Raw genomic sequence first — 26589 nt, 5'->3', positions numbered from 1 at the left:
CGTTATCATGATATATACTGGATACTCTACCTGTGCTGCTAGAACATGTGCCTTTACAAGTACGACACAACATGTGGTTCATGCATGATGGAACACCTGCACATTTCAGTCGAAATGTTCGTACGCTTCTCAACAACAGATTCGGTGACCGATGGATTGGTAGAGGTGGACCAATTCCATGGTACCACGCTCTCCTGACCTCAGCCCTCTTGACTTTCATTTATGGGGGCATTTGAAAGCTCTGGTCTACGCAACCCTGGTACCAAATGTAGAGACTCTTTGTGCTCATATTGTGGACAGCTGTGATACAATACGCCATTCTCCAGGGCTGCATCAGCGCATCAGGAATTCCATGCAACGGACGGTGGATGCATGTATCCTCGCTAACGGAGGACATTTTGAACATTTCCTGTAACAAAGTGTTTGAAGTCACGCTGGTACGTTCTGTTGCTGTGTATTTCCATTCCATGATTAATGTAATTTGAAGAATAGTAATAAAATGAGCTCTAACATGGAAAGTAAGCGTTTCCGGACACATGTCCACAAAACATATTTTCTTTCTTTGTGTGTGAGTAATGTTTCCCGAAAGTTTGGCTGCACGTTTTTGCAACACCCTGTATAGGAGGATAGGTTCCGGGTAATAGGTTGAAGGTGTTGGTCTATGAGAGCAGAGATTTTCTCAGTGGGGGCACAGTAACTGGCCACAATGGGGCATCCTGGGTGGTTGGGTTTATGGCCTTTAGGAAGCATGTAGAAGGTGGGAGTGCAGGGAGTGGTAGGGGTAAGTAGAGAGATGGACTCTAGGGAGAGGTTCTGGGATGGGTCTAAGGATTTGAGTAGTGACTGGAGATCCTGCTGGATTACTGGAATGGGATCACTGTGGCATGGTTTGTAGGTGGAAGTACCTGACAGCTGACAGAGTCGTTCTGCCACATAATCCCTGCGGTTCAGAACAACGGTGGTGGAGCCTTTGTCAGCAGGTTGGATTATAAGGTCGGGATCAGTTTTTAGATGGTGGACTGCGGTTCTTTCTGCGGATGTAAGTTTAGTTTGTATGTTGAGGGATTTGGGGAATGATTTTGAGGAAAGGTTCAAGGTTAAGAAATTCTGGAAAGTTAACAGGGGGTGGTTTGGAGGCAGTGGGGGTGGATCACAGTTGGATGGAGGAGTGAACTGAGTTAGGCAAGTTTCAATATTTGGTCTTAGGTCGAGTCTGATTGGTCGGGTTGGAGGCTAAAAAGTGTTTCCACTGTAGGGACTGGGAGAAGGAGAGAAGGTCTTTAACTAGTCGTGCATCGTTGAATTTGGGAGTGGGGCAAAAGGTGAGAGCTTTGGAAAGGACTGATATTTCTGTGGGACTAAGGCTTCTGGAGGAAAAGTTCATAACTGTGTTGCGGGTCTGTTTAGGTTCTGGGTTGTGTGTGGTGGTGGGAGGGAGCTTTGGAGGGTAGGGTAAGTGTAGTAGGTCTGCGAAACAGGGTTTGTCAGCTATGAGGGGGCATGGGGGAGGTTTGGAGGTTGTTGTAGAAGTGGTGGACAGTGGTACTCCAAGGCGGGAGTTGGAAGTGAGTAGGATGGGAAGCTTTTCGAGGGGGCATTGTGCATGTTGCTCAAGTTCCTGCATGGCAAGAGTTTCAATGTGTGTTATGGGTTCCAGGAATTTGGGATTACATAGCAGGAGAATTTTGCAGATGGAGGGAAGGTACTGCAAGGAGGATTGGGCTTGGTTGACATGGTTTTGCAGGACTATGTTGGTGAGGGCTAAAGACTGGCAGAATCTGAACAGGTGGAGGTCATACTGGAAGGAGGGGTGGCAACCAGAAACAGGTAATTTGATGGTAAGGCCATTAGGGGGGATTTCATGAGCCAAGCAACAATGCAGGAACAGTATGTGGGACTGGGATCTGGCTAGGGATAAGGAAACTTTTTCTGTAATGACGCAGATGGAAGGAGCAAGGATCCACAGTGGTGCAAAAAATGTGAAAAATTACATAAGAAAGTTGAATTATGTCTGAAAAATTACACAAAAATACACCCAAATACGTGTGAAAATTACGAAAAGGACGAAATGGATGCATAAGGGGGAAAAACGAGATGAAATCTGAGAAAGACGACGATAGTGGAAGGCGAAAACTCACTAAAATTGGGAGAAGTCACAAGGGTCAAACTAGAGAATAACTAATCAATAATAAATACATGTATATTACTGTGGATAGCAGGTTTGACGGTGGATAAGCCTAGGGGGGACGGCAAATGTGACTGGATGAGGTGGATTTAGTGGGTGCGAACAGGGACAGAACGGGGAAAGTGTGGGGGGTGGGGAGAGGTTTGTAGTTAGAGATGTAAGATCAAGTGGCACCGGAAAAGTGAGGGAGATAACACACAAAAATACGGGAACTGACACAGGATGCATGATCAGTTTGAAGGTACAGGCTTCATTATATTGGTGGGAGTAATGTGGGACCTAAGATGCTGCACTAACAATCAGCGTGGTCTTGAAGCTGTCTGCTGCGCGCGGCCGAGGCGGTTGAAACAGTGTAGCTCATAAGCAGAGCGTCAAGTGCGGTTTGTAAGGCGATAAGGGAAACACAGGAAATAAAAGAAAGAAGGTGGACATTGAGTATAGTGGATGCAAAAGAATGTAGTTACAAAGGAAAACAGCACAGGGTTAGGATTGAAGAAAAGCCGTCAGGCAAAAATGAAACAATGGAAAATCCAGGATGGAATGTAACAATACCAGAGAAGGGAAGTTGCTACTCACCATATAGCGGAGATGCTGAGTCGCGTTAGGCACGACAAAAAGATTCACACAATTATAGCTTTCAGCCATTACGGCCTTTGTCAGCAGTAGTCGCGCACACACACACACACACACACACACACACACACACACACACACACACACACACATGCAACTTACACACACATCTGCAGTCTCAGAAAGCTGAAACTACACTGCGAGCAGCACTTTCCCTGCAATACATCCTACATTCCCGTAACCCTCCTGGCCTCAACCTTCGTTAGTCACTGTCCTCGCCCATCCAGCCCCCTCCCTCTTCCCACTCCAGCACTACACAGCTGTCATTTCACCGCCACACCCAGTCTTTTAATTTCTTTTTATTTCTCTCCATTCTGTTACTTACTCCCTCCACCCTCCGCTGCTCCTCTCCTGCCCTCCGTCTAAACTGCAACACTTCACTGTCCGCCACTCCCACCATACTATCCCTCCCCCTCCCTGCCCCAGCCTCCTCCTTATCCCCACTCAGTCGCCACTCCCATCATGCACTGATGCTGCTGCCCACAGTGTAGTTTCAGCTCTCTGAGATTGCAGATGTGTGTGCAAGTTACGTTTACGTGTGTGTGTGTGTGTGTGTGTGTGTGTGTGTGTGTGTGTGTGTGTGTGCGCGCGCGCTCGTGTGTATGTGTTTCTACTGCTGACAAAGGCCTTAATGGCTGAAAGCTGTAATTGTGTGAATCTTTTTGTTGTGCCTATCGCGACTCAGCATCTCCGCTATATGGTGTGTAGCAACTTTCCTTCTCTGGTATGTTACAACTATTATACCAAGGTATTTATGTGAGTTGACTGATTCCACTTGTGACTCAATGATATTGTAGACACGGGACACTATGTGTTGTATTCTGAGAAGTGCACAAGTTTACATTTCAGAACATTTAAACAAGTAGTTTAAATGTATTTGGAATCTTATCAAGATCTGACTGAATATTTGTGCAGATCTTTTCATTATAGATGAAAGCATAATCCACAAAAGTCTGATCTTACTATTGACTACCTGGTGATTAAAACACAACAGTATCAGCAAGATTCCTAACATACTGACCTGGGGCACATGAGGTTACTTCTTCCTCCAGCTGATGACTCTCCATTCAGCATAGCACACTACATCCTCTTTACCACAAAATCTTCAATCCGGTCCCAAATTTTGCTTGATAACCCATGTGATCATACTTTCGATAGTAACTGTAGATGAGGTACTTAATTGCCTGCTTTTCAGAAGCGAAGAAATATTGCATCCTCCTGGCTACCTTGATACATGGCTTTCATGTTGTCATATGAGAAAAGTGTGAACTGGGTTTCACATGATCAATGTTTTCAAAATCATGCTGGTTGTCAGGAGGTCATTCTGTTTGAGATACGTCATTATGTTTGAGGTCAGAATATGTTTTAGGATTCTGCAACAAATGCATGTCAATGATATTGGGTGGTAGTCCCGTGCCTCACTTCTGCTACCCAACTTGTAGTTGGGTCTGACCTGTGTTTCCTTCCAATTACTGGGTACAATTTTTTGTTTGTGGAAGCTACAGTGAATTATGGTTAAGAGAGGGTCTAAATCCATTGAAAATTCTGTATTGAATCTGACAGGGATTCCATTGGGCTGGAAGCTTTTTAAATTTTAACAGTTTCAGCTTTTTCTCAACACAGCTGACACTAATATCTAAACTGTTTATCTTTGCAGTAGTGTGAGAATTAAACTAGGCCAGCAATCCTGTACTGCATCTTTGATTGTTTACTTATAAAAGCTGATGTGGTCTTCCGGCACTTACTCCTCTCTGTTCCAATAACCTGTCATAATAGAGGAGGTATGGTAACAGAGAACACTTCAACCATCATATCATTACTTCACAATTTTGACTACACACATTATCATAACTGCTTGCAGTCTTTGTGTTTGGCATGGATGCAAGTCCTTATTCTACACTGTGTGTATTGGCCATAAATAGTTAGAGATACTGAATGCTTTGCTCTTCTGCCAAAATTATGTCCAGCAACAAGCAGCTCCATCACTAACTTTCTTACCAAGGCTGATCCTTAAGCACAAAATCTGGTTACTTTAACACCATTAACACAAACAAACATTTGTGTGTCAGGCATAGACTCAAAGAAAATAAACATATACCCAAAGAATATAATGAAAGGCAAAAGCCAAAACAAGGTGAACATAGGATTGCAAATGAATACTCAGCTCCAGCTTCTGAGTAACATTTTAATGTCAGAAATAAAGCTGAGACTACTTCAACAGAGAATGAGCCTAACCAAATCAAATAAAAATTTCATTTTTGATATTTTCAGCAGCATATTAAGAAAGAAATATTCTGACTGGAGAAAGGATGCACAAAGAATGTCTTCTGTATTTTTTGTCAATGATACAGTACTCAAACAATAGAAAATTGAGGGTGGAATAACACATGAATTAGGATGCGTTGCTACTCACCACACAGAGGAAGTGCTGATTGACAGACAGGTACATCTAACAGTAGAGTAAGATATAGGTATAATTCTTTTTCAGATTTAGAAAAACACAAATACAGATTCGTACATGCACAATTCCCACACATGGGGTCATAGTCACTTATGGCTGTACTGAGTTGTGATCTTGACTCAGATGGGTAGTGGTGTGGGGTGCGACAGCAGAGTAAGGGTGGGGGAAAATGCTATAATGTCTATGGGAGTGTGGTGAGGACAAGCAGTAGGAGGCTATACTGGAATGTGCAGTGAGGGGGGATGAGAGTTTCTTCAGGTACACCATACCTAGCTGAAGCCATTCATTGATCATTAAATCCAATAGAGCTACCAAACTGTGGGGATCCTGACTGCTAAATTTCACCTGCTATTCAAAACAGTCCCAGATATTTTCTGTAGGACTAGATTCAAGTTTTATAATAGGGAGGTTGAAGTGTGATAGGGTACATATACACTCCTGGAAATTGAAATAAGAACACCGTGAATTCATTGTCCCAGGAAGGGGAAACTTTATTGACACATTCCTTGAGTCAGATACATCACATGATCACACTGACAGAACCACAGGCACATAGACACAGGCAACAGAGCATGCACAATGTCGGCACTAGTACAGTGTATATCCACCTTTCGCAGCAATGCAGGCTGCTATTCTCCCATGGAGACGATCGTAGAGATGCTGGATGTAGTCCTGTGGAACGGCTTGCCATGCCATTTCCACCTGGCGCCTCAGTTGGACCAGCGTTCGTGCTGGACGTGCAGACCGCGTGAGACGACGCTTCATCCAGTCCCAAACATGCTCAATGGGGGACAGATCCGGAGATCTTGCTGGCCAGGGTAGTTGACTTACACCTTCCAGAGCACGTTGGGTGGCACGGGATACATGCGGACGTGCACTGTCCTGTTGGAACAGCAAGTTCCCTTGCCGGTCTAGGAATGGTAGAACAATGGGTTCGATGACGGTTTGGATGTACCGTGCACTATTCAGTGTCCCCTCAACGATCACCAGTGGTGTACGGCCAGTGTAGGAGATCGCTCCCCACACCATGATGCCGGGTGTTGGCCCTGTGTGCCTCGGTCGTATGCAGTCCTGATTGTGGCGCTCACCTGCACGGCGCCAAACACGCATACGACCATCATTGGCACCAAGGCAGAAGCGACTCTCATCGCTGAAGACGACACGTCTCCATTCGTCCCTCCATTCACGCCTGTCGCGACACCACTGGAGGCGGGCTGCACGATGTTGGGGCGTGAGCGGAAGACGGCCTAACGGTGTGCGGAACCGTAACCCAGCTTCATGGAGACGGTTGCGAATGGTCCTCGCCGATACCCCAGGAGCAACAGTGTCCCTAATTTGCTGGGAAGTGGCGGTGCGGTCCCCTACGGCACTGCGTAGGATCCTACGGTCTTGGCGTGCATCCGTGCGTCGCTGCGGTCCGGTTCCAGGTCGACGGGCACGTGCACCTTCCGCCGACCACTGGCGACAACATCGATGTACTGTGGAGACCTCACGCCCCACGTGTTGAGCAATTCGGCGGTACGTCCACCCGGCCTCCCGCATGCCCACTATACACCCTCGCTCAAAGTCTGTCAACTGCACATACGGTTCACGTCCACGCTGTCGCGGCATGCTACCAGTGTTAAAGACTGCGATGGAGCTCCGTATGCCACGGCAAACTGGCTGACACTGACGGCGGCGGTGCACAAATGCTGCGCAGCTAGCGCCATTCGACGGCCAACACCGTGGTTCCTGGTGTGTCCGCTGTGCCGTGCGTGTGATCATTGCTTGTACAGCCCTCTCGCAGTGTCCGGAGCAAGTATGGTGGGTCTGACACACCGGTGTCAATGTGTTCTTTTTTCCATTTCCAGGAGTGTAGTTAGCAAAACCAGCAAACTCAAAATATCACACAACCACCATCAACGTGAACTATACTTTCCATACACTGCAGGTTAAATGCCTCATTGGCTGTTGCTACATTCAACCTGACGCACAACTTGAAAGAGGCAAAATTGCAACTTGTCGGACCACATTACACACCTTCAGTCAGCTACTGTCCAGTTCCTGTGTTGTTTGGCCTACTAAAGATGTGTAAATTTACATGCCACTGTGAGAAATGGCCTTTCGAAAGGTACTAATTCCAAATGTTCATTGCATGCAGTTACAATCATAATGCTTACTCCAGTACTGATTGAAATGGACCTGTATTAATGTGACAGAAGCAGCTGCTATTAGACTTGAAACCCACTGTCATCGATAAGGTACAACACTTTACTCTGGTCCCCATCATCAGGATCTTTTTATGACCACTGTTCTTATGCTGTGTTACATGATTGTAAGAGGTACACCATTCCTTATACAGGCACTGGGCAACACCATTGACAGTCTGGTCATGGGTTCCTCGAAATCCAATAATTCCTTTCCTCCATTCCATCACATCTCCATGTTGACCAATGTTACTGTGCTGATTCCATACAACCAACTGGGATATACATACCACTTCACTGCCATGACTTTCAGTTGTGCAGTACCACATGACCTCCTGGTACCAGTTATACACCACCTACAGTGCTCCAAAGAGACCAATGTGATATTTAAAGGAATATTTTGTTTGGTGAGCTTAATTCCTCAGTGACATTTCCAGTCATGAAAAAATAAATAGCTATCTAAACCAGTATATACTACATGGGTTTTTACAGTATAGATGAATGATTAAGTCTGGAAGGGAAGATGTGAAAAAATTTCTACAGCGAAAGAAATTTTATCATTTTACTCTACCTGACAGCTATATTATAGTTAGTCATAAAGTCTTAATTATCACCTCAAAAAAATAAATTTCTGTAGTTAATTTTTTGATTCTTTGCAGGTGCATGTCTGCAGTTCTGGTAAACAATGAAATCCCCATTGTACATTACCTCAGCATGCCACCAGAGAAGTTAAAACAAAATAGCGCAAAATGGTGCAAAACACAATGTAGCATACCATCTCTCTGTGAATATCCAAAAATTGCAAACGAAATGGATGCTCTGGTGTTTGAAGACAGGTGTATCACAATTGAGGTGATAACAGAAAAAGTGAAAAGCATGACAAGAGTCACCGTCCACCGGATCCGGCGACTGCTCACACTCATTCAAAAATCCCACAGAACGAGGCGGCAGCAGCAGATACATTGCAGCTGTATGAGGTTAATCCATGTTACTCTTTTAGCTGCCGAATCACCATGGGCATGCTGGGTGTACCATTGTGACCTGAGGCAAAGAGCAGAGCAAGCAGGACAAATATTTGGATTCACTGCCACTGAAAAGGATGAAGACCCAGCCAACATCACGCAAGGTGATGCCAAGTGTTTTGTGGGATTGCCATGGTGTGTTGCTAACATATTATGCTCTTATGGCACAGATCTTCACAGGAACATGTTACCGAAATCTCCTGACGAGTTTATGGGAGGCTGTCAAGTACTGCTAGAAGTTGTCGGAGCAGGTGTTTCTGCTCTGGGACAATGCTTCGGCTCATTATGTATAGGACACAGACACATCTGATGCTCCTTTGGGCTATCAAATTTTTTTCATCCCTCATATTTTCCTGATATGGCACCCAGTGACTAGGCCCTCTTTACTCCATTGCACAGCAGGTATTTCCAAAATGACAACAAGGTGATTTTCAATATGGAGAATTTTCTGGACAGCTAGAATACAGGCTTCTACAACTGAGATTTCTGTCAAGTTTCCCACTGCTGGCAAAAACGTAGCACTGACAAATGAGTATGTAGTGAAGGACTAGCACCATCAGCAAGTTGAGTGTTCATTGTTTGATTTTTTTCAAGGTGATAATCAAACCTTTGTGACCATACCTTGTAGAAGTGAGAGACGTTAATACAAATGCACCAATTTTAGCTTACCTGTGAATAATAGTAGACTGGAAAACCAGGTCCTGTCTGGTATTTCACCAAAAAATCTGGCGTATCATCATCATTGAAGTAACCAGGTGTGGGCATACTTTGTACAAAGAAAAATGAACATTATGATACTGTTTGAAATATCTTAACTCAATCAAAAAATAACAAATTAAAGTTAAGATATTAACAGCTGTTCATAGTATACACTAACCTGAAAGTCTCAGAATTGGGAACAGTGTAATTCCACAACATTTTCAAACGCTGCCCATCAAATGCCAGAACAGTTGAATTGAAAGCTGCAGTTATTATATCCTCTACATCATCATGAGTTATATCAGCTAGTACGGATGGTGACATTATGCCTTTGAACTCATCTCTATAGAGGACTTTTACCTAAAATTGTTTTATTACATGACTGCAGTAACCATAAAACAAAATGCACAAATCAAGTTTAAGTTAGTCATATTAATCATAAAGATTACAGCTTTCAAATTAATATGATGGTTATACAGACTGAAATTTATTAACATGACTTGCTACATACATTTGACTCTCCAGGTTCATTACCATAGCCTAATTTCGACTTTGTGTTTTTATCATCACACTTATTTTATGATATATAAGGTGGAAAGTAACATGTTGCTTGCCTCTTCTTGAAACTAATACTCAATGCTTACATAGCAGATGGCATTTTTGCTTTTGTAGGAGAGTTCAGCTATAAGGTGGTAAAGAAGTATGCATATTTGGAGACAGATGACACAGCTAACATGATTTGGTGTTACCAGATAGTGTGCTATTATCTGTTAGATACTGCTAGAGCAAAAATAACAGTGATTCATAGATTAGTTTGAATTTGGCAGTCGATTCAGTACGTCTTGCCATGTCATATTCATGGAGATGGTAAAAGTGGGTTATTGTTCTGTGATTTGCCTTTTGCTTTTGGATGGAAAAATGGGTGATGAGAGAAAAATGAAATTGATATAAACTGCAATTATGGAAAAGTTCTGATCACATAATTCTTTGTTCAGCGTTACGTGTTTCACAAAATCATTGTCAGCCATATGTCATGGGACATTGTACAGAAATTATAAAACATAAGTAACACATGATTGTGGCAGACACTGTATGCACAATTATTTCAATACTTAAACATAGATCTAGTTTTAGGCTCAACACACTGAGCACACGAACTGTATATAGTAAAACAATTCTCATTTCATAAAGAGCGCATATAGTAGTACAGTTGTCAGTTAAATGAATTCAAGTATCAAACTGGCTGTACCATATTAAATTGTGAAGGAAGTAACCTATACTGATAGATGGTGATAGCATTAACCAAATACAAGTTGCATCTCTGCAAAATGACATAAAAACTTCAGTAAAATATGATATTTTAAATGCCATTGTTGGGTAAAAGTTAAATGACAATAAACTGTCCATCACAATATAACAATGACACAGATAACAGGTAAATGACAACAAAACCTGCATCAGAATATTACAGTAAAACAGTAGATAAGAACTGTTTAACTGCATGAGATTCACATATGTAGGATGTCAGTTATAACCTATGCTAGTATTATAGACAGTAGTAACAATCTAGACTGTGACAATCTAGGTCCTAGTGCTGTAATTTAAGTCAGGAAGCAAGGCAAAGGGAACTGCAAACGATTATGCAACAAATGGCTATAAAGCAAAAAGTGTTTGAAAATTGCTCTATTCTATACAGAAGAGGAAATACAATGTCGTGAACAAAAAAGAGGAAATACATGGTAGATTTCTTAGCCTGACATATAATGGCACCCACTGTGATAAAATTGCAAAGTCTTGAAAAAGGCTAATATCAATGTTACAATTAAAATAGGAGTAACTTGCACATGTGATTAAACTATGATGTAGGACAGAAATCTAAAGTAGTTTTAGTAAACTAGCTGCATATATAATAAAGTGGATTGATCGTGACAATTTTTACATTGGTTGCAAGGGGAGGGATTTCTTCACATAATATATGGAGCATTCATATATTATAATGCTAATGCTCTGGGACAGGCACAGCTTGTTGACTATTAAACATGGCCTTGAAGTTTTGCATGTCACCTCTCACAGCCATCTGTTAGACATTGTGGAAGAGTCTGAGATACATAAGAGTTTGAGATACATATGCATTGAATCTGTCAGCCGTACTGACTATTAAATGAGCAACATTATTTCAGTAGAGACTGCGTCCTAGACATATTCAAAAATACCACAAAAAGGGAATTTTGATCTTATCCCAGAAGCACAAATAATTCATATGCAAACCATTTTTGTCTAACCCAAGAATGTATCATCTACTGTCAAACATTCCTTGCTTTTTCTTCCACTACACGAGATGAAGCCAACATTTCTGCACGTCATTTGACACCTTGGTGTGCACTTGACTTTACTCCAAAAGTTCATTTCACACCAAGTGATAGTACCACTAGCATCACACATCACTAATGTAAATATCAGTCCCACGAAGCAGCATGCTCAATACAGTTACAAAAATCCTCTAGGCTATTTTACAGTATTGGTCCTTCATTCGCTACTTCATTTTACTGTTACATATTAGTAATAAGGGCATATCTACATGGAACATGATTATGGTTTACATCATGACATTCATATTAATGTGTTCCCTATTTATCATTTTACTTATACCAATGGCTTCAGCTTCGCACTTCATAATTTTAACCTCATTACTGTAACCTGGATTTCTCTACCATGTTATGTATGTGAATGATATTTGCACTTCAACTATTTTCTAATATATACTACACAACGAACTTTACTCAGAATTAATTGTGCATATCACTCATGACCTTTTATATTTGTATTTTTTTCCATGTATTACTGCCTTTTGTTTGTTAAAAGACTCTGGTACTGTTGACAAATAGGAACTAGTATGTATTTCTCTCATGTATGTCACATATGACACATTTTGTTGTATATGTTTTGTAACTTCATTTATTATTTTAGTTATCTGTGTAGTAACACCTGTTATAACTGACATCCTCTGTACATGAATTTCATGCAGTCAAACAGTTCTTAAATGCTGTGTTAATGTTATGTTTTGAAGTACATTTTATTGTCATTTAAATTTCATTTGTGTCACTGTTATATTTCAAAGCACATTTAACTGTCATTTACCTTTTATCCAACAACTTTTAAAAATCTTCTTTCATAAAAGTTCTTATTCCATTTTTGCTGAGAAAGCAATCATAGTATACTTACTTGTTGATGCAAATTTTGTCTTTGGTTAATGCTTTCACCATCTGAATGTATAGTTTACTTCTCTGACAGTTTAATATTCTATAGCCAGTTTAACAACCTGCATTCATTGAATTGACAGCTGTACTACCATATACAATATTTATGAAATAAAAATTGCATTACTATATACCGTCCATATGCCCAGATTGTTGAGCCCTGGGATGTACATGTAAGTATTGAAATAACAATGTATCCTCATCAAAAACAGATGTTCAGCGATATTTAAATTTGTTGAACCAATGTCTAGTTTTTTTGTCATGTTCATCTGTTACAATGGTATGTTTACTCACTTTTCATAATTTCTATACATTGTCCCTCAGCTTACGTCTGATGATGACCTTTTTGAAATCTATAGCACTTAGTAAAGAATAGTGTGATCAAGGTTATTCCACAATTGCAGTTTGTGTCAAATCTAAATGGTCGTCTACCTCCACTGTGGAAGAATTCCCTGATCAAATATTGGAAAAGTGAAATTGGATGCTGTTTATAGTAATACATCATCACTGGCAAGTTAGATATTGATTCAACAAATTTAAACATGGCTGAACAGCTGTTTTTGACGACCATTGCCCGGATTTCTAGCTCATATGCTTACTACAGAAATAATTGAGAAGTCAAGACAATAATTTAATTGATTGAGAACAAAAGTGCACGAAAATGCAGATGCCCCAGTTGTCTCGACAGGAATGGTAATTAATACTAAACATGAGTCGACACAGAAAAAATTTTTAACTCAGTAAGTTCCATGGCTGCTGATGGTGGACAAAACCTGAGTGTAGAGTTATATAAGTGAGATCTTAAAAGACTTTTTCAATTCAGTTGTCACTGTCCATGAAACCTGGACTCATTGTTACGCATAAGAAACCATGCAACAATCTAAACAATGGGTCGCTGCTGGTGAACCTGCATCAAAGACGGTGTCCACTGACCAGAAATTTTTTGGATGGTACTGAGGACATCACATTCATAGATTTATTAGAAAAGGAAATGCCCCACTGGACAGTGAGAGTTGGGCTGCTTCAACATGACAATCTGCCAGAGCATGCCGAAGAAGTTGTTGTAGAAAACTGCAAGCACTGAATTATAAATTGTGGCTAAAACCCAGTATTCAATAAGCCTGCTGTCTGTTCTCATTAGTATCCCCACCAGTGGACATCGTAAAGGAGGCAGATGAGCTGGCAAAGCTAGCGCAGTGGAATAGTGCGGAAACCTTCCATGGAGGGCACACACGACACATAGTGTGGGCAGACCTGCTGACGGAAGAGTTTGCCTGTGGGTGGCAGTAAGCTGGGTGGGCAGTGTTAATGCTGAGGTAAACCACTGTGGACTCATCTTGTGCTTTGTGCTGAGGGCTCAGTTATTCGCTGGCCACTGTACCTGTGTGCTGAGTTTATCCCTGTGTCTCTACGTGGTTTTGGACTCTGCTTCCCTGTAGATTGACTTGCATGCTGAGTTTTCTTTTCCTCTAACTGGGGTCTGTTCCCCAATTACTGCAGAGCTGATGTTGGCTTTCAGTTAGTCGATAGAGTGCATTTAGAGTCTCAATATGTTCCTTCTCATGATTTAGACTCTTTACTGCAGTCATACATACAGCTGTTTCAGATACATTCTACTGTTTGAGCACCCTTGGGGCAGGGTGGAAGTTGGTATTGCACGTACTTTTATGAGTAGCATGAGGTTGTTGTGATCAATGCATTGTTCAATTTTCCATACGTAGCCAAGCTGTCCTTCATATTGTCAACTGCCTCTGTTCTCACATTGTCAGTTATTTTTGCTACAGAGGGAATCCCCAAGACCCTCATGTCTGATAATGGTAGGCAGTTTGTGTCTCAAGAGTTTGAAGACTTTTGCATTCATAATGGTATCTAGCATCTGACTACCAACCTGTTTCACCTGGCTTCAAACTTGGAGGTGGTGTGCTTTGTGAGTACATTCAAGACCCAAAAGAAGTAGTCCATGTCTGCCTCTTCCTGCGACGATGTGTTGTCAAGATTTCTGACTACATACCAGGTGATGCCGGTCAATGGGTACAGTCTGGCAGAATGTCTGCATAGGTGCCAGCCACGGGATCTCCTGGATTTGTTGTACCCTGTGCCATGTGCCATAGGCTACCATGGCTTGCCCCATTTTTCTCTTGAGGCTGTCGTTTGGGCCTGCTCATTTGGCCAATGGCAGGGGTGGCAGCTGGGCATTGTGATGGGCCACATAGGTTGGCAGGTGTTTATGGTGGATCTTGGCAGGGGACCAGCTGACCTCTCATGCAAGTCAGTTGCACTCGCACCCTGTTAGGGCATCACTGTCATGGTATTCTGGTCAGCTGAGTGGCTGAGTTATTACTATTATTATTAAAAAAGCTCTATATTTTGAACTGGGAAGGATTAATGTTATTACAGTGACAAAATCTTGACGATACTGTGGCAGTCTGGAATGAGCAATTGTGCCAACTGGTTGTAAAATAATGCTATTTATCTCGTACAAGGGCAGTTTGAAGAAAACTGAAGGATTTATCTCGAAAAAAAGTTACAATGAAAACTTAAATTTTAATGTCAGTTATACTACAGTGTTAAATAATAGGAGTAAATGTAAAAATATAAAATTGTAGCTCAGGCATTTAACTCTCAATAGTCACATGAACAAGACTGAGAACATTGCTATGTTTTCAGATGAATCCTGAGCTAACAGAACACACACACACACACACACACACACACACACACACACACACACACACAGAGAGAGAGAGAGAGAGAGAGAGAGAGAGAACAGCTGGGTGGGTGGTGGTCACGCCCACATAAAATACTTAGCAGTAATAACTGCAGACCTAGTATACGATGTGACTGCTTTTAGAAGTGGCCATGCTTATGACAGGATGTGCTACACCTAATGGCATAGGAAAAGCTAGGTGGGTGCATTGGACAGGTTTGCACCTGGGTCTTCAAGAGGGGTACGACTCATGCGGCAAGAGCTTTGAAGTAGGTGTTGTGTAAGGCTTGACTAGGATATTTTTGTAAAGTGAGATGGTGGGAGAATACTGCTTTGGAAGGAGTAGGACGGATTGCAGGTATGATGTACCACATTAGTGGATATGGTTAATCTGTTCCAGTCTGAGATGATAATGGGTGATGAGCCGTGTGCCGCTTTGCAGCTGGTCCACGGAGGTGCTCAAAGGATCAGGGACGTACATTAGGGTCACCATATTTACAGACACAAAAAGTAGGATCTACCAGTTATGCAACATAATAGACCAAATTGACCCTATTTGTTTTTATTTGCATTTTGCAATTGATTTAACAGAACATGCAACAAGTATAACAGTCATTCAATCAACACCGTAACACTCTAAATATGGTGAAATATGTTATAATAATGAAATATAATCAAGTATATTTTTCACTTGAATTAATTGCTTTCAACATCTTTGGATTTCTCGGAGGTATATTACAGAACTCCACACAGTTTTGATTAAAATTACATTTTGTAATGATGAAGTGTTTGAATGTTTCTGGCTTAAGTCTGGATTTTTTTGTCCATGTATTGTGCATTACAGAAAATGCTCACTCTGTTGGAGCATTTGTGGCAGAGGGGCAAAGGTTAAACTCTACAATGTTACTGACATTGCCAAAATAAATATTTAACACATTCGATTTTGCAAATATTTCAACCCATCTTAAATGACTTAGTTTGTGATTTGCATTTCATTCCTTTACTGCAGGATTACTAACATTTTACATTTCGTCAAAAAAGTTTGTGTCGAGAATTTCCTTTACAGTATATTTAAGTACAAAATCCAAAGATCTTTTAACATGACACCACTCAAACACAGAACTCAGGTTAGCCTACCACAGTACTTCCAGTGCAGAAAACTGGGAAGTCCATTGGTCCAAATTTGCATACAAGTGGAATAAAAAGGCTTCCATATTGATTTTAAAATCAGAAACTCTAACTAGGCCTTCACTCTCCAGCATTTTTAGTTTTGTGTCTACTACTAAAAATATAAATACAAAATCCAATCTATTTGAAAGCTTTTTTCCTTGTATCACCATGTAGTTTACAAACACCTACCATATTACTCCCTTTGATGATTGTATAGCATTGTGAAAGATGGATGCCTGATTATTTGCATAACGCAACCACACTTCTAGCACAGGGCTATTAAAAAACTGCTTCATTACAGTAGCGCATTTGTTTTGCGATAGAAAATATGACTTTAGTACTGGAAATATTTTCAATACCCACTCAGTTGAAGACAGTGTAGACAGCCACCTTGTTCCACTGTAACCAAGTACTCTAGAATAATCAATTACCATAAAAGCAAAATGTTTGCAAGGAGGCTTCATATAAATGTACGTCTGAAAATAAGGATAAAGTCTTTGAATTACACTTTCAAAACAATTGGAAGACAGTCTACAGCAGTTTGTATTATATTGTTAATAAAATGGACACTGCAACCTATTCCTACAATTGGTCTATCAAACATTTTCTGAACAATGGAATAAATATATTATTATTGCCTTTCCATGAATTTGTGTTGTGTTTGAGTTATCTGCACAAAATCCAATAATATTCCTTTTCCAAGGTTATGATCACTCAATGCATTCAGAAAACATGAAGAAACAATGTCAGAATGTTCTCCAAACTCTTCTTCAAAGTCCAGAACTTTCACCTGCATTTCCTGTCTTGAAATCAAAATGTGGAATCAAAAGAGGAAAAAAGGTTTTGCAAATTGTGATTGGATGAGTATGTGTACATACTAATATAATTCACCTTCTACACCTACATGGATACTCTGCAAATCACATTTAAGTGCCTGGCAGAGGGCTCATCGAACCACCTTCGCCATGTCCTTTTCCACTTCGGACACTGCAAATGGGCTAACGACGTTTGTCACAATAATCTTACATTCAGTTTTTGCACATGAATATTTAGGATCGAAGCACTTTTGAACCAGCTTTGATGTGAAGTCCTTTGCTCTAAATGTGGTTATATTGAGTGGTGTAGAAGGCAAAACACCTAAAGCAGCAGCCAATTTTTCTTCAGATGATCCCAGTTTTAAGAGACATGGTGGATACAGCAGAATTATCAGGCAACCTATGCTAATTTGTTTGCATGTGTCCAGATATTTCACTTAATCCTCTGTTTGCTACTGAGAAAACAACAATGACCATCACTATTGGATTTATCTTTAACGTGTACAATAAATCGCTCCAAAGATTGTAATTTGGGATTCAAGACACATTTTCCTTTCACTTTTGACATGATGATAAATCAAACAAACACCACTCCACAGCTGACCCACTAATGATTTGCACCGACTTGCATGCCACAGATCATTCTGGTTGAATACTCTGTGATTATCAGTTTTGCCAACTGCTCTCATCAACACTTTCTTCCTCTGTAAAAAGAGTCCTACATACACAAGTTTCATCCTCCTTTAGCTGTCCAATTACTAATTTCCTGTGAATAAGACAATAACCGAATTTTGCATGTTATTTTGCACAATAATATTGAAATGCAGGATATTTTTTAGGATTTTTTTAACTCCATTGTGTGCAGGAGGATAAAGCCTAAAAACAAAAGGGAGTATCTTGTGAAATGTAGGACATCTGGCCACCCTAGCATACACAGACATGGCACAGATGTGTGAAGGCCTTACTAAGACCTATAGCATTTTCTGTAAGGGACTGCTTGTCACCGAAGATGGGCTGATCAGTTGTGGCCAGACTATATGGGACTGAATTTTCAGTGTGGAAGAGACAGCAGCTATCAAAATGCATGTACTGTTGATGGTTAGTGGGGTCGATATGGAGTGTTACATTACTATCCTGTGTGCTGGCTACCTCTCTCTCTCAGCCACAAGCTACTTTTCTCCAACTTTATCTCCCTATCATCTCATTTTTCCCCCTCATCTGCTCCACCTGACAACTCCTCTGTACCAGCTGAACTTCAGGGTCAGAACGATGTAGTCAGCCAGGAAAATGTAGTCATGCCAGAGTGTGTGCATACTTTTAGTTCTAAAGAACAAATTGTCTGAAAGTGTAGCAACATTATCTGTCTTATATATGTGATTATTGATGATTAGAAACCTCAAATATGTGCTGAGTTGCTATCTTTACCCCTTCTGTTATTCTATTCAGCCAATAACTTTCTAGTCCATATTATACTACATTATTTGGCGGTCTCTGAGTCTTCAAATATAAGTGACAGTTATAAAATACGGCTTTATATCTTGTGAAACAATGAACAAGTTGCCACTACAAAACAAAAGTTATGCAATACCAATTGTTTTTCAAATCAATGCAATGCACGCATAATAAGAAATATGTTGTCTGCACGATTAGCCACTTCCCTCCACACTTTCCACTTGCAAAACAAAGGTTCACTTACAAAATTACAAACCTTGTATGTAAAGATCGTACAATACACACACACACACACACACACACACACACACACACACACACACGTACGTTCCAAAATTACCTTTTTTCTATAGTAATACTAGAAAATATTTACATCCACTGTTCTGCTACAGCCACTAGACAAAGAACATAAGTAGATATCTCTTCTTTTCTTATGACACAAATGTCTATTTTTCTTTCTCTGTCATTGTAGAGGTATAAAACACATTTTGAGGAAGTAAACTTACATTACTGAAATAATGGCAGCTTCAGCAATACTACTGAACAAAATGCTCCTACAGTGCAAACAGAAAGTGACAATATACATTAAAAAACTAATTGGAAATATGTATAAACAAAAAAGTAGTATTTCAAAAGCATCTAATAGGTTGTGACATATCTAAGATTATACTCTGACTTTAAAAGAGATAGGAACAAGGAAGGCACACTTACATGTTGCATTTCTCCTAACATGAGTTCCTGTAATGAGACGACGTAGAGACCTCCAGCTGAGTTGTGGCCACCAGTTCCAAATATAACTACATTTTCTCCATCTGAACGAATAAGAATTTGAGGAGCATAGTAGCTTTCCTCTCTTCCTGGTGTAGGTACACTCTGGAGCATTCTGCCATGACGGCCACTCACAAGCATGAGATGACCCAGCAAAGATGTCACTTTGGTGCATGTACACATTTATAATTACTGTAGTGAACAGTTAAGCTGTGGTAAATGCAACATAAGTTCTGCTGGAAAGCTAATTTTACATTAAAATTTTACAATATCAAGAGCTCAATAACACTATTTAACAAGAAACTCCTCATTTCTTACATTATCAAAATTTGGATTATGGTTGGTTTTTCTGATTCTTACCCCCATCACCATCTAAAGTCTCTTCTGTATGTGTTGCCACGATATCCAGTACACCATCACCATCAACATCATGGATAAAACGGCCAGTGTAGACATTCAGATGATGTAATGGAGAGGAAGTTTGCGACTGCATATGCCATACAAGACTGCCATCATGTCCATTGATTACTCGGAATACCTGTGACATTTCCCCCCATAAATGTTATTATTTTATCTCATGGTTTGTGCTGTTACTGAAATGTGCTAAAACTTTTACATTTTATATTAAAAGTGAAATGAGCAGGGTTACTGTTGGATAGCTACTCACCATCAAATTGTGTCACAATAAATCTAAAATTTAAGTACAAACGAAAGCTTTGAAAATTATTTAAAATCCCAAGATGTCAATAAAGTACTTGTCAGCAATGTAACGAGTTTTATTACAAACAATTTGGACTACATTAAACAGATACTGATACATTGTTTGTATTGTAATGTACAGCTGTATGTCTCACTGAACAGATAATTTATTGAAAAGGGACCATATGGAATGTAAAGAATTATATAAATTGGTATCAGCAAAACCCTGCTAAACTTGATGCCTGGGGTAGGTCATAAAGGAGAGTGCAGCTGTGGTGGCAACTGAATGTGTGCCACTTCATTTTAAAATTGAACTGAGTAGGATTACTGCTGAACAGCCACAAACAATCAAATTTGGATAACAGCAAATTAAAAAAAAAATAATGTATATGAGCAGTCACAAAAGTGACAAAAACCAAATGAAAATTAATTAAAACCCAAGATGCTGAATGTATATCAGCAAAGTACATTTCAGCACTGTAATGAGTTCTACACCACACCATTTGGACTAAATTAAACACATAGGGAACTGGCAGTTACTATTGGTCACTGGATAGTATGAGCCACTTAAGTGTTGTTTGGGTCTGCTGCAAAACAAGTGATACATGTAGTGCTTGGAATAAAGTGTAGACATTACTCCATCATTTCCAAGAACTTGAGTTATTAGCTGTTAAGTTTGTGCCCCAAGTAAATTTTATTTGTTTTTGAGAGTCAAATCTTGTGAATGGTGTTGTTTTCAGCATTGGTTTATACTTTTAAAGGTAAAAAGTAATATTATCATACCAGTATTAATATTTAAGTAGTCTAATGTAGATTGCATCATAATAGTGATGCTGCCCTAACTCAAGCAGGTTTCTGTTTCCATCGTGTTATAATATGCAGTGTCAGTTGGATAGTATTGGCTGTACCAAAGTCAGATGGTATGGGCCATATTAGCAATTTTATTTTTGTTTTTTAGGGCACAATGTTACAGGTGAAGAAGTGTGCGCCATGTGTTGTGGGAAGCAGTCAGACACTGCAATAAGCAAGGGATTTCAAGTATTTTGGGTGGCAAAATGACCAAAAAGGTTGCAGCTGATCATTTTAATGTTCCTAGAACTACAATACAAAAAAGATTAAAATCAATATCAGAAATCAACTCTGTCTCTGTGTTGAGTTGTCTGTCCTGTAGGCTCAACACAGAGAAAACTAAGGACAACCAACACAAGCAAAGACAAACAAAACACATCTGGCATTTACCAACTAACATGTAAGGACTGCAAATCAGTTTATAAAGGGCAGACAAGCAGAAACTTTAATACCAGATACACAGAACACTATTAAAAAGTAACAGCTGTCATTTCACATATTCTGAACACGTTATGGACAAGAAACATAACCCAACAAACATCAATATTGATTTGAAAATTCTCAAATGCAGCAACAGCCCTCTACAAAAACTAATAATTGAAGAAAATTATCGGATACAAAAAGCCATAGTGGGAGGAAAACAAGTGATGAATGAATACACAGTTCTCTGCAATGAAACTCTGTTCTCTGCCCTCAAAGAATTATTAGACAAGACCAACCTATAGAGCTCACACTGCCCCCCCCCCCCCCCCCACACACACACACAAATAAATCCTAAGACCTACTGTCTCTCTCTCTCTCTCTCTCTCTCTCTCTCTCTCTCTCCCTCTCTCTCTCCCCCTCTCCCTCTCCCTTTTCACACACACACACACACACACACACACACACACACACACACAGAATTAATTGATTTCAGGCATAGAATAACAATTTTCAAATCGTAATTTTGGCTTAAACAATTTATCTACTTTAAGGCGTAAGTGGTTGCAGATTACAAACTGTGGAACAAATCAGTCACTGTAGAAACACAATACATCAGAAAAACCACACCATGTGGTAAAAAGGTATGAATTCATAATTTATGTGTTTTTTCAAATATCTGTAATGAGTTAAAAAACTAGTAGTTACATGTATACGAACAGTAAAGAACATTATTTATCTTTAACAGATGCAAAATAAAAGCCTACTGAAATGCTGCAACTGCAGTGAAACATGTTTGGGTTAAAAAACAAAATAGTGTTTCACTAAAGGCAGACCCTACACAAAAACATACGTATTGGTAAAGCAAACACAGAAAAAAGAGCTTCAATCCCAAGATGATTATCTATGGCACCTCAGATGGGGTTTTTCAAACCAACATTTGAAGAAAATTATGACAAAATGCTTGTAGCACACAAGCTGAATTATGAGTTGGCAGAAAATTTAAAACTGCCTTACAGATTTAACACAGAAAAGAAATTGGCAGGTATGGATTTCTATCAAAACTTTGTGTTAAGCACCCAGAACAGTATTATCAGAAAAAAGTTTAATGCTTTATGTCAGATTCAGTAGATCACAAGAGATAAGGTTTTTCAACCAACTGAGTTTATTATTTTATACTTCTGATATACAGGGTGTCCCAGGAGGTATCATCAACATTGAGGGATATGACATGAACTATCATATGAAGAAATAAAGAAACTTGGGGTTTATAATGTATATCTTAAGAACTATGAGCACTACTTCATCTTTGATACAGCGAAACAAATCTCTTCTACTGCAAGCTCTTTGCTTTCCATAGACTGTTTTGCTTCAAATGGCTGTTCTTGTCATATCCCTGAATATTGACCATTCCTCCTGTGACACCATGCATAAACAGATCAATCTGTTTGTGAACCGCAGAAACAGGTTTTTTATTTAAAAATTTATAATTTATTGTACTACATGACACGCCTCTTAAAATTTCAAATCGTAAGTCTTAGAAAATCTCTGCTTACTGTGTGTCACTTTGGTTGGAATTCTTTTAACCATTTAAACCAAAACAAACCATCAAGTGAAGATTTCATGCACTTATTCCTTATTTCAATACAACAAAGAAATTTTTTACCAATTCTAGGTAGAGGGGCTCATACTAGCTGCTGTTTTCCTACTAATGCATACTGTATAGCACAGGTGCATATCTTACTCTCACTGGAGAGAGATAACTCACTGAAAAGAACCATACCCAATGTAAAGAATTATATGGACTGAAATCAGCAAACCCCTACTGAACTTGATGCCTAGGACAGATCACAAAAGCAGAACACAGCTGTGGAGGCATAGACTAAGGTTATCAGGTGAATTCGACAGTGACAGATGGGTGGTTGAAATTGAAAAGTTTGAAAGTGCAGCAGAAGAAAATAAACAAGTAGAAAAGAATGAATGATAGAACGAAGAACACAATAGGAAATTAAAGGGACAAAGACATCTTAACTCTATGACAGGATGTTATTCAAAATATGAGAATGAGAGTAAAAGGCAAGGGCAAAAGCTCTAAATGTTAAATATTAACAGTTGAGCTGAAGGTAAAAAATGCTGGAAAGGAAAGATAAAAGAATGAATACATCTGAATCTACAAAGGCATGGCAGATGCTACTTCTTATTGAGACATGTATTATAATTTCTTTCCATTCGTCTTGCAAATGGAGCGTAGAATATGGCTGTGGGGCACTGTACTAAAACTAATCTTATCTTTGTAGTGTCTTTGAAAGTGATATACAGGGGGCTCTAAAACAATTCTAGATTCTTCATTTAATACTGGTTCTTGAAACTTAGTAAGAAGATTTGCCTAGCTGTCGTCTATCTTGAAGTGTCTGTCAATCAATGTTTTTCAGCAGTTCTGTGATGCTCTCCTATGAGTTAGACAAACCTGAGCCCATTGAACTGACCATCTTCATAGACGTTCAATATTTCCTGTAACCACCATTTGGTATTGGGGCCTACACCCTGTTTATAATGAGTTAACACTGAGTACAAATGTGTGTTCGCTAAACAGTAATCTATTTTGTACAGCAGTTCATTGCTTAAGCTGTCCAATTGAAACATCTTTTCCCAAACTTTTAGTAATTCCAGGAACTGTATTTCGATTCGTACATGACAAACTTTTTAATAGCTACTGCTGGAAAACACTCCCATGTTCTGGGTGTTGACAGCTCGCATATCCCTGTTTTCATTATTGCATGTGTTATAAATGTGAATATTGCACTTGTTGCCACATGTTTATGGTTTTCCTACACATAAATGAGACAGTTTAAGACATAATGACTGTCATCAGTTCTAGATGTGTGAAATGGGTTTGCAGTGGTTCAGTTTCCTGCTTGATGTTATGATTCTTATTGCTTTCTTTTCAGTAATGGTGCTTTCTTGCAGTTTCCAGAGTGACCACAAAGTTTAAGTCATTTTTGGGTCTTTTGTATATTTCTGGTATTCTTCATGGGGCAAAATGAATATGCAAGAATTTTGGGACACATGTGGCACAGGGACTGAAAACTTCCTTCCAAGTATGTCACTGTGATGTAGCTGATATGGCTGGGAAACAGTGAAGAAAATATTATGAGCAGACACTGATCAGTTTTCACGTTTCAGTTTTCTCAGGAGGTATATGACTCATGAGAGTTTGTCATACATGTGTGCAATGTGCTCATGCCAAGTGAATTTGCTGTTCACCATGAAATCCAGAAGTTTCACAGCACCTACACAGTTTGGGTGTCCATCACTAACACTACATACCAGTTTTTGCATTTTTTCTTCACTGACTTTAATTTTGTTCACAACAAACTGTTCCCTTGTCAAAACATCTGCTTCTTATTGAGCCTTGCTAGCATTGATGCCTTTAGAGTACAAAGCTGTGTCATTTGCAAATTGCAATAACTGTCCATGTGAGCTTAAATCATTTATAAAAACTAGGAACAGGAGGGGGCCCAAGGGCTGATCCCTGTGGGACACTGTATTTCAACTTCTGTTCAAATGATGTGTTCCTTGTACAGATACAATCTGTCTGTTTTCTAAATAAGATCTGAGGATTGCCAGAAGTGCTTCCAACTGCATATTGACTGAGATTGGTTAGAATAATCTTATGAGCTATGCAGTCAAATGCCTTAGTAAGGCTCAAAACTGTCAGTGCTAAAGATTCTTTTTCTTCAAAATTAAGATTTATGTTATTAGTCAGATCTTTTGCTGCTGTAGTCGTAGATTTGCCTTTCTGGAAGCCATTCTGTGCATCTGTAAAGAGTTCATTAATTTCAATGTTGTTTGGGATTTGGTCTCTCATAGCAGACCCAATGACTTTGGCAAGGATTAGAATTATTGAAATTGTCCAAAGCTTGCCACCAAACCAGGGTCACCCTTTTTATAAAGTGTCACTGTCTGTGCAAGTTTCAGTAAGTCTGGAAACACACCAACAGAGAAACAGTTATTAATTACCATGGTCAGTGGTTCAAAGCTTTATTCTTTTAATTTTGTTTTATAATTTTGTCCAGTTCATGATGGTTCACATTTTGACATTTCTTAAAATGGCGGCGGGGGAGGGGGGGGGGGGGGGGGGGGTGTCTATATTCAGATCTGGGATTGCATCCATAATGTTTTCCACAATGACAATAAAATAATTGTGGAATTCATCTGAACTACAAAAACCAAAAACTTAAGGAATATGTAGATTTCTCTCTGTGTTCGTTGATCAGGTCTCAGGCTGCCTGGCATGGGTTGTGAGCTCTTTCAATGAATCTATTATTGCTTTTCTTCTTGGCTTCTTCTACACCCTTTCCATAAATTATTATTTAGCAGAAAATATTTGCTGTAAAACATTTCCTTTGAGATGGTATCTGTTGCTGCTTTGAAGTGATTATGTAATAACAGTGAGATGAATTTTAATTTTCCCAGCTCACTAGAGTACCATGTTTTTCCTTTCATAGCATTTTGCCTGCTCGGAGGAAATATTTTGGTAATCTGTAGACATAAATAGTCAAATCTGGTTTTGATGGTCTAGAAGAATTCTTTAAATGCACAAGTTGCTGCTATTTCCCATAATCATGGCTGCCACTCTAGTGCAGACTGTGCTGTTTGAGAAACATTTAACCTAAGAACAGGCAGGCAAAGAAAAATAACATAGATAGAGAGGCTGGGTCTAACAGACCCAACATTTATTTAAATTAAAAAATATGTAATACATAAATTCTAAACAGCTGTGCCAAAAATACTTCTTTCAATGTTTATTAGTATTTAAATTTATCATACATTTCTTTGAAATAAGGTTGTATTCCTTTGAAAACCTGAAAATTTAATTATACAGCATTTAAAAAATATTCTTGAAGATTTAAAACTTTTTTGGGATTTTAAAAGTTTATGCCCTCACAAGCTATAAATTTACGACTGTTACACACAGTATTACACATTTTAGTGCATAATACAGTATAACACAAAATGGTTGCCAATCTTTATGATATATATGTTACTGATCTGAATTTTCGGCACAATTTTCACATAACATAGAATAAGATAGAAACAGCCACTTTCCATAACTTTTTCAGATTCTTTTGTTTTATTGTCTTTGCATTTATAAAAATGACCTCATTTGCTTCTTGGAACCACTTCCTTCCCTGAGGTAATCCATGCTGCCAGCTGGGGAAGTGTTCCTCAGGAGATTCTTCTGGTTAGCCCTCTATGTCAAACC

The 26589-nt window shown here is 39.4% G+C and overlaps 1 protein-coding gene across 1 annotated transcript in view; it reads right to left on the bottom strand.

Annotated features, from left to right (window-relative positions):
- The window catches only part of LOC124616060, an 88973-nt gene that overhangs the window by 39407 nt on the left and 22977 nt on the right, over window positions 1-26589 (bottom strand). The window contains exons 4-7 of the mRNA XM_047144294.1: window positions 19716-19893; window positions 19299-19519; window positions 9365-9546; window positions 9157-9253 (exon numbers count right to left, since the gene is read on the bottom strand). Coding sequence (XP_047000250.1) covers window positions 9157-9253; window positions 9365-9546; window positions 19299-19519; window positions 19716-19893 — 678 coding nt within the window. The remainder of the gene's footprint in view (window positions 1-9156; window positions 9254-9364; window positions 9547-19298; window positions 19520-19715; window positions 19894-26589) is intronic.

This window comes from Schistocerca americana, chromosome 5, assembly GCF_021461395.2.
Source record: "Schistocerca americana isolate TAMUIC-IGC-003095 chromosome 5, iqSchAmer2.1, whole genome shotgun sequence".
NCBI lineage: Eukaryota > Metazoa > Arthropoda > Insecta > Orthoptera > Acrididae > Schistocerca > Schistocerca americana.
This window is presented reverse-complemented; position numbering and strand designations above follow the sequence as displayed.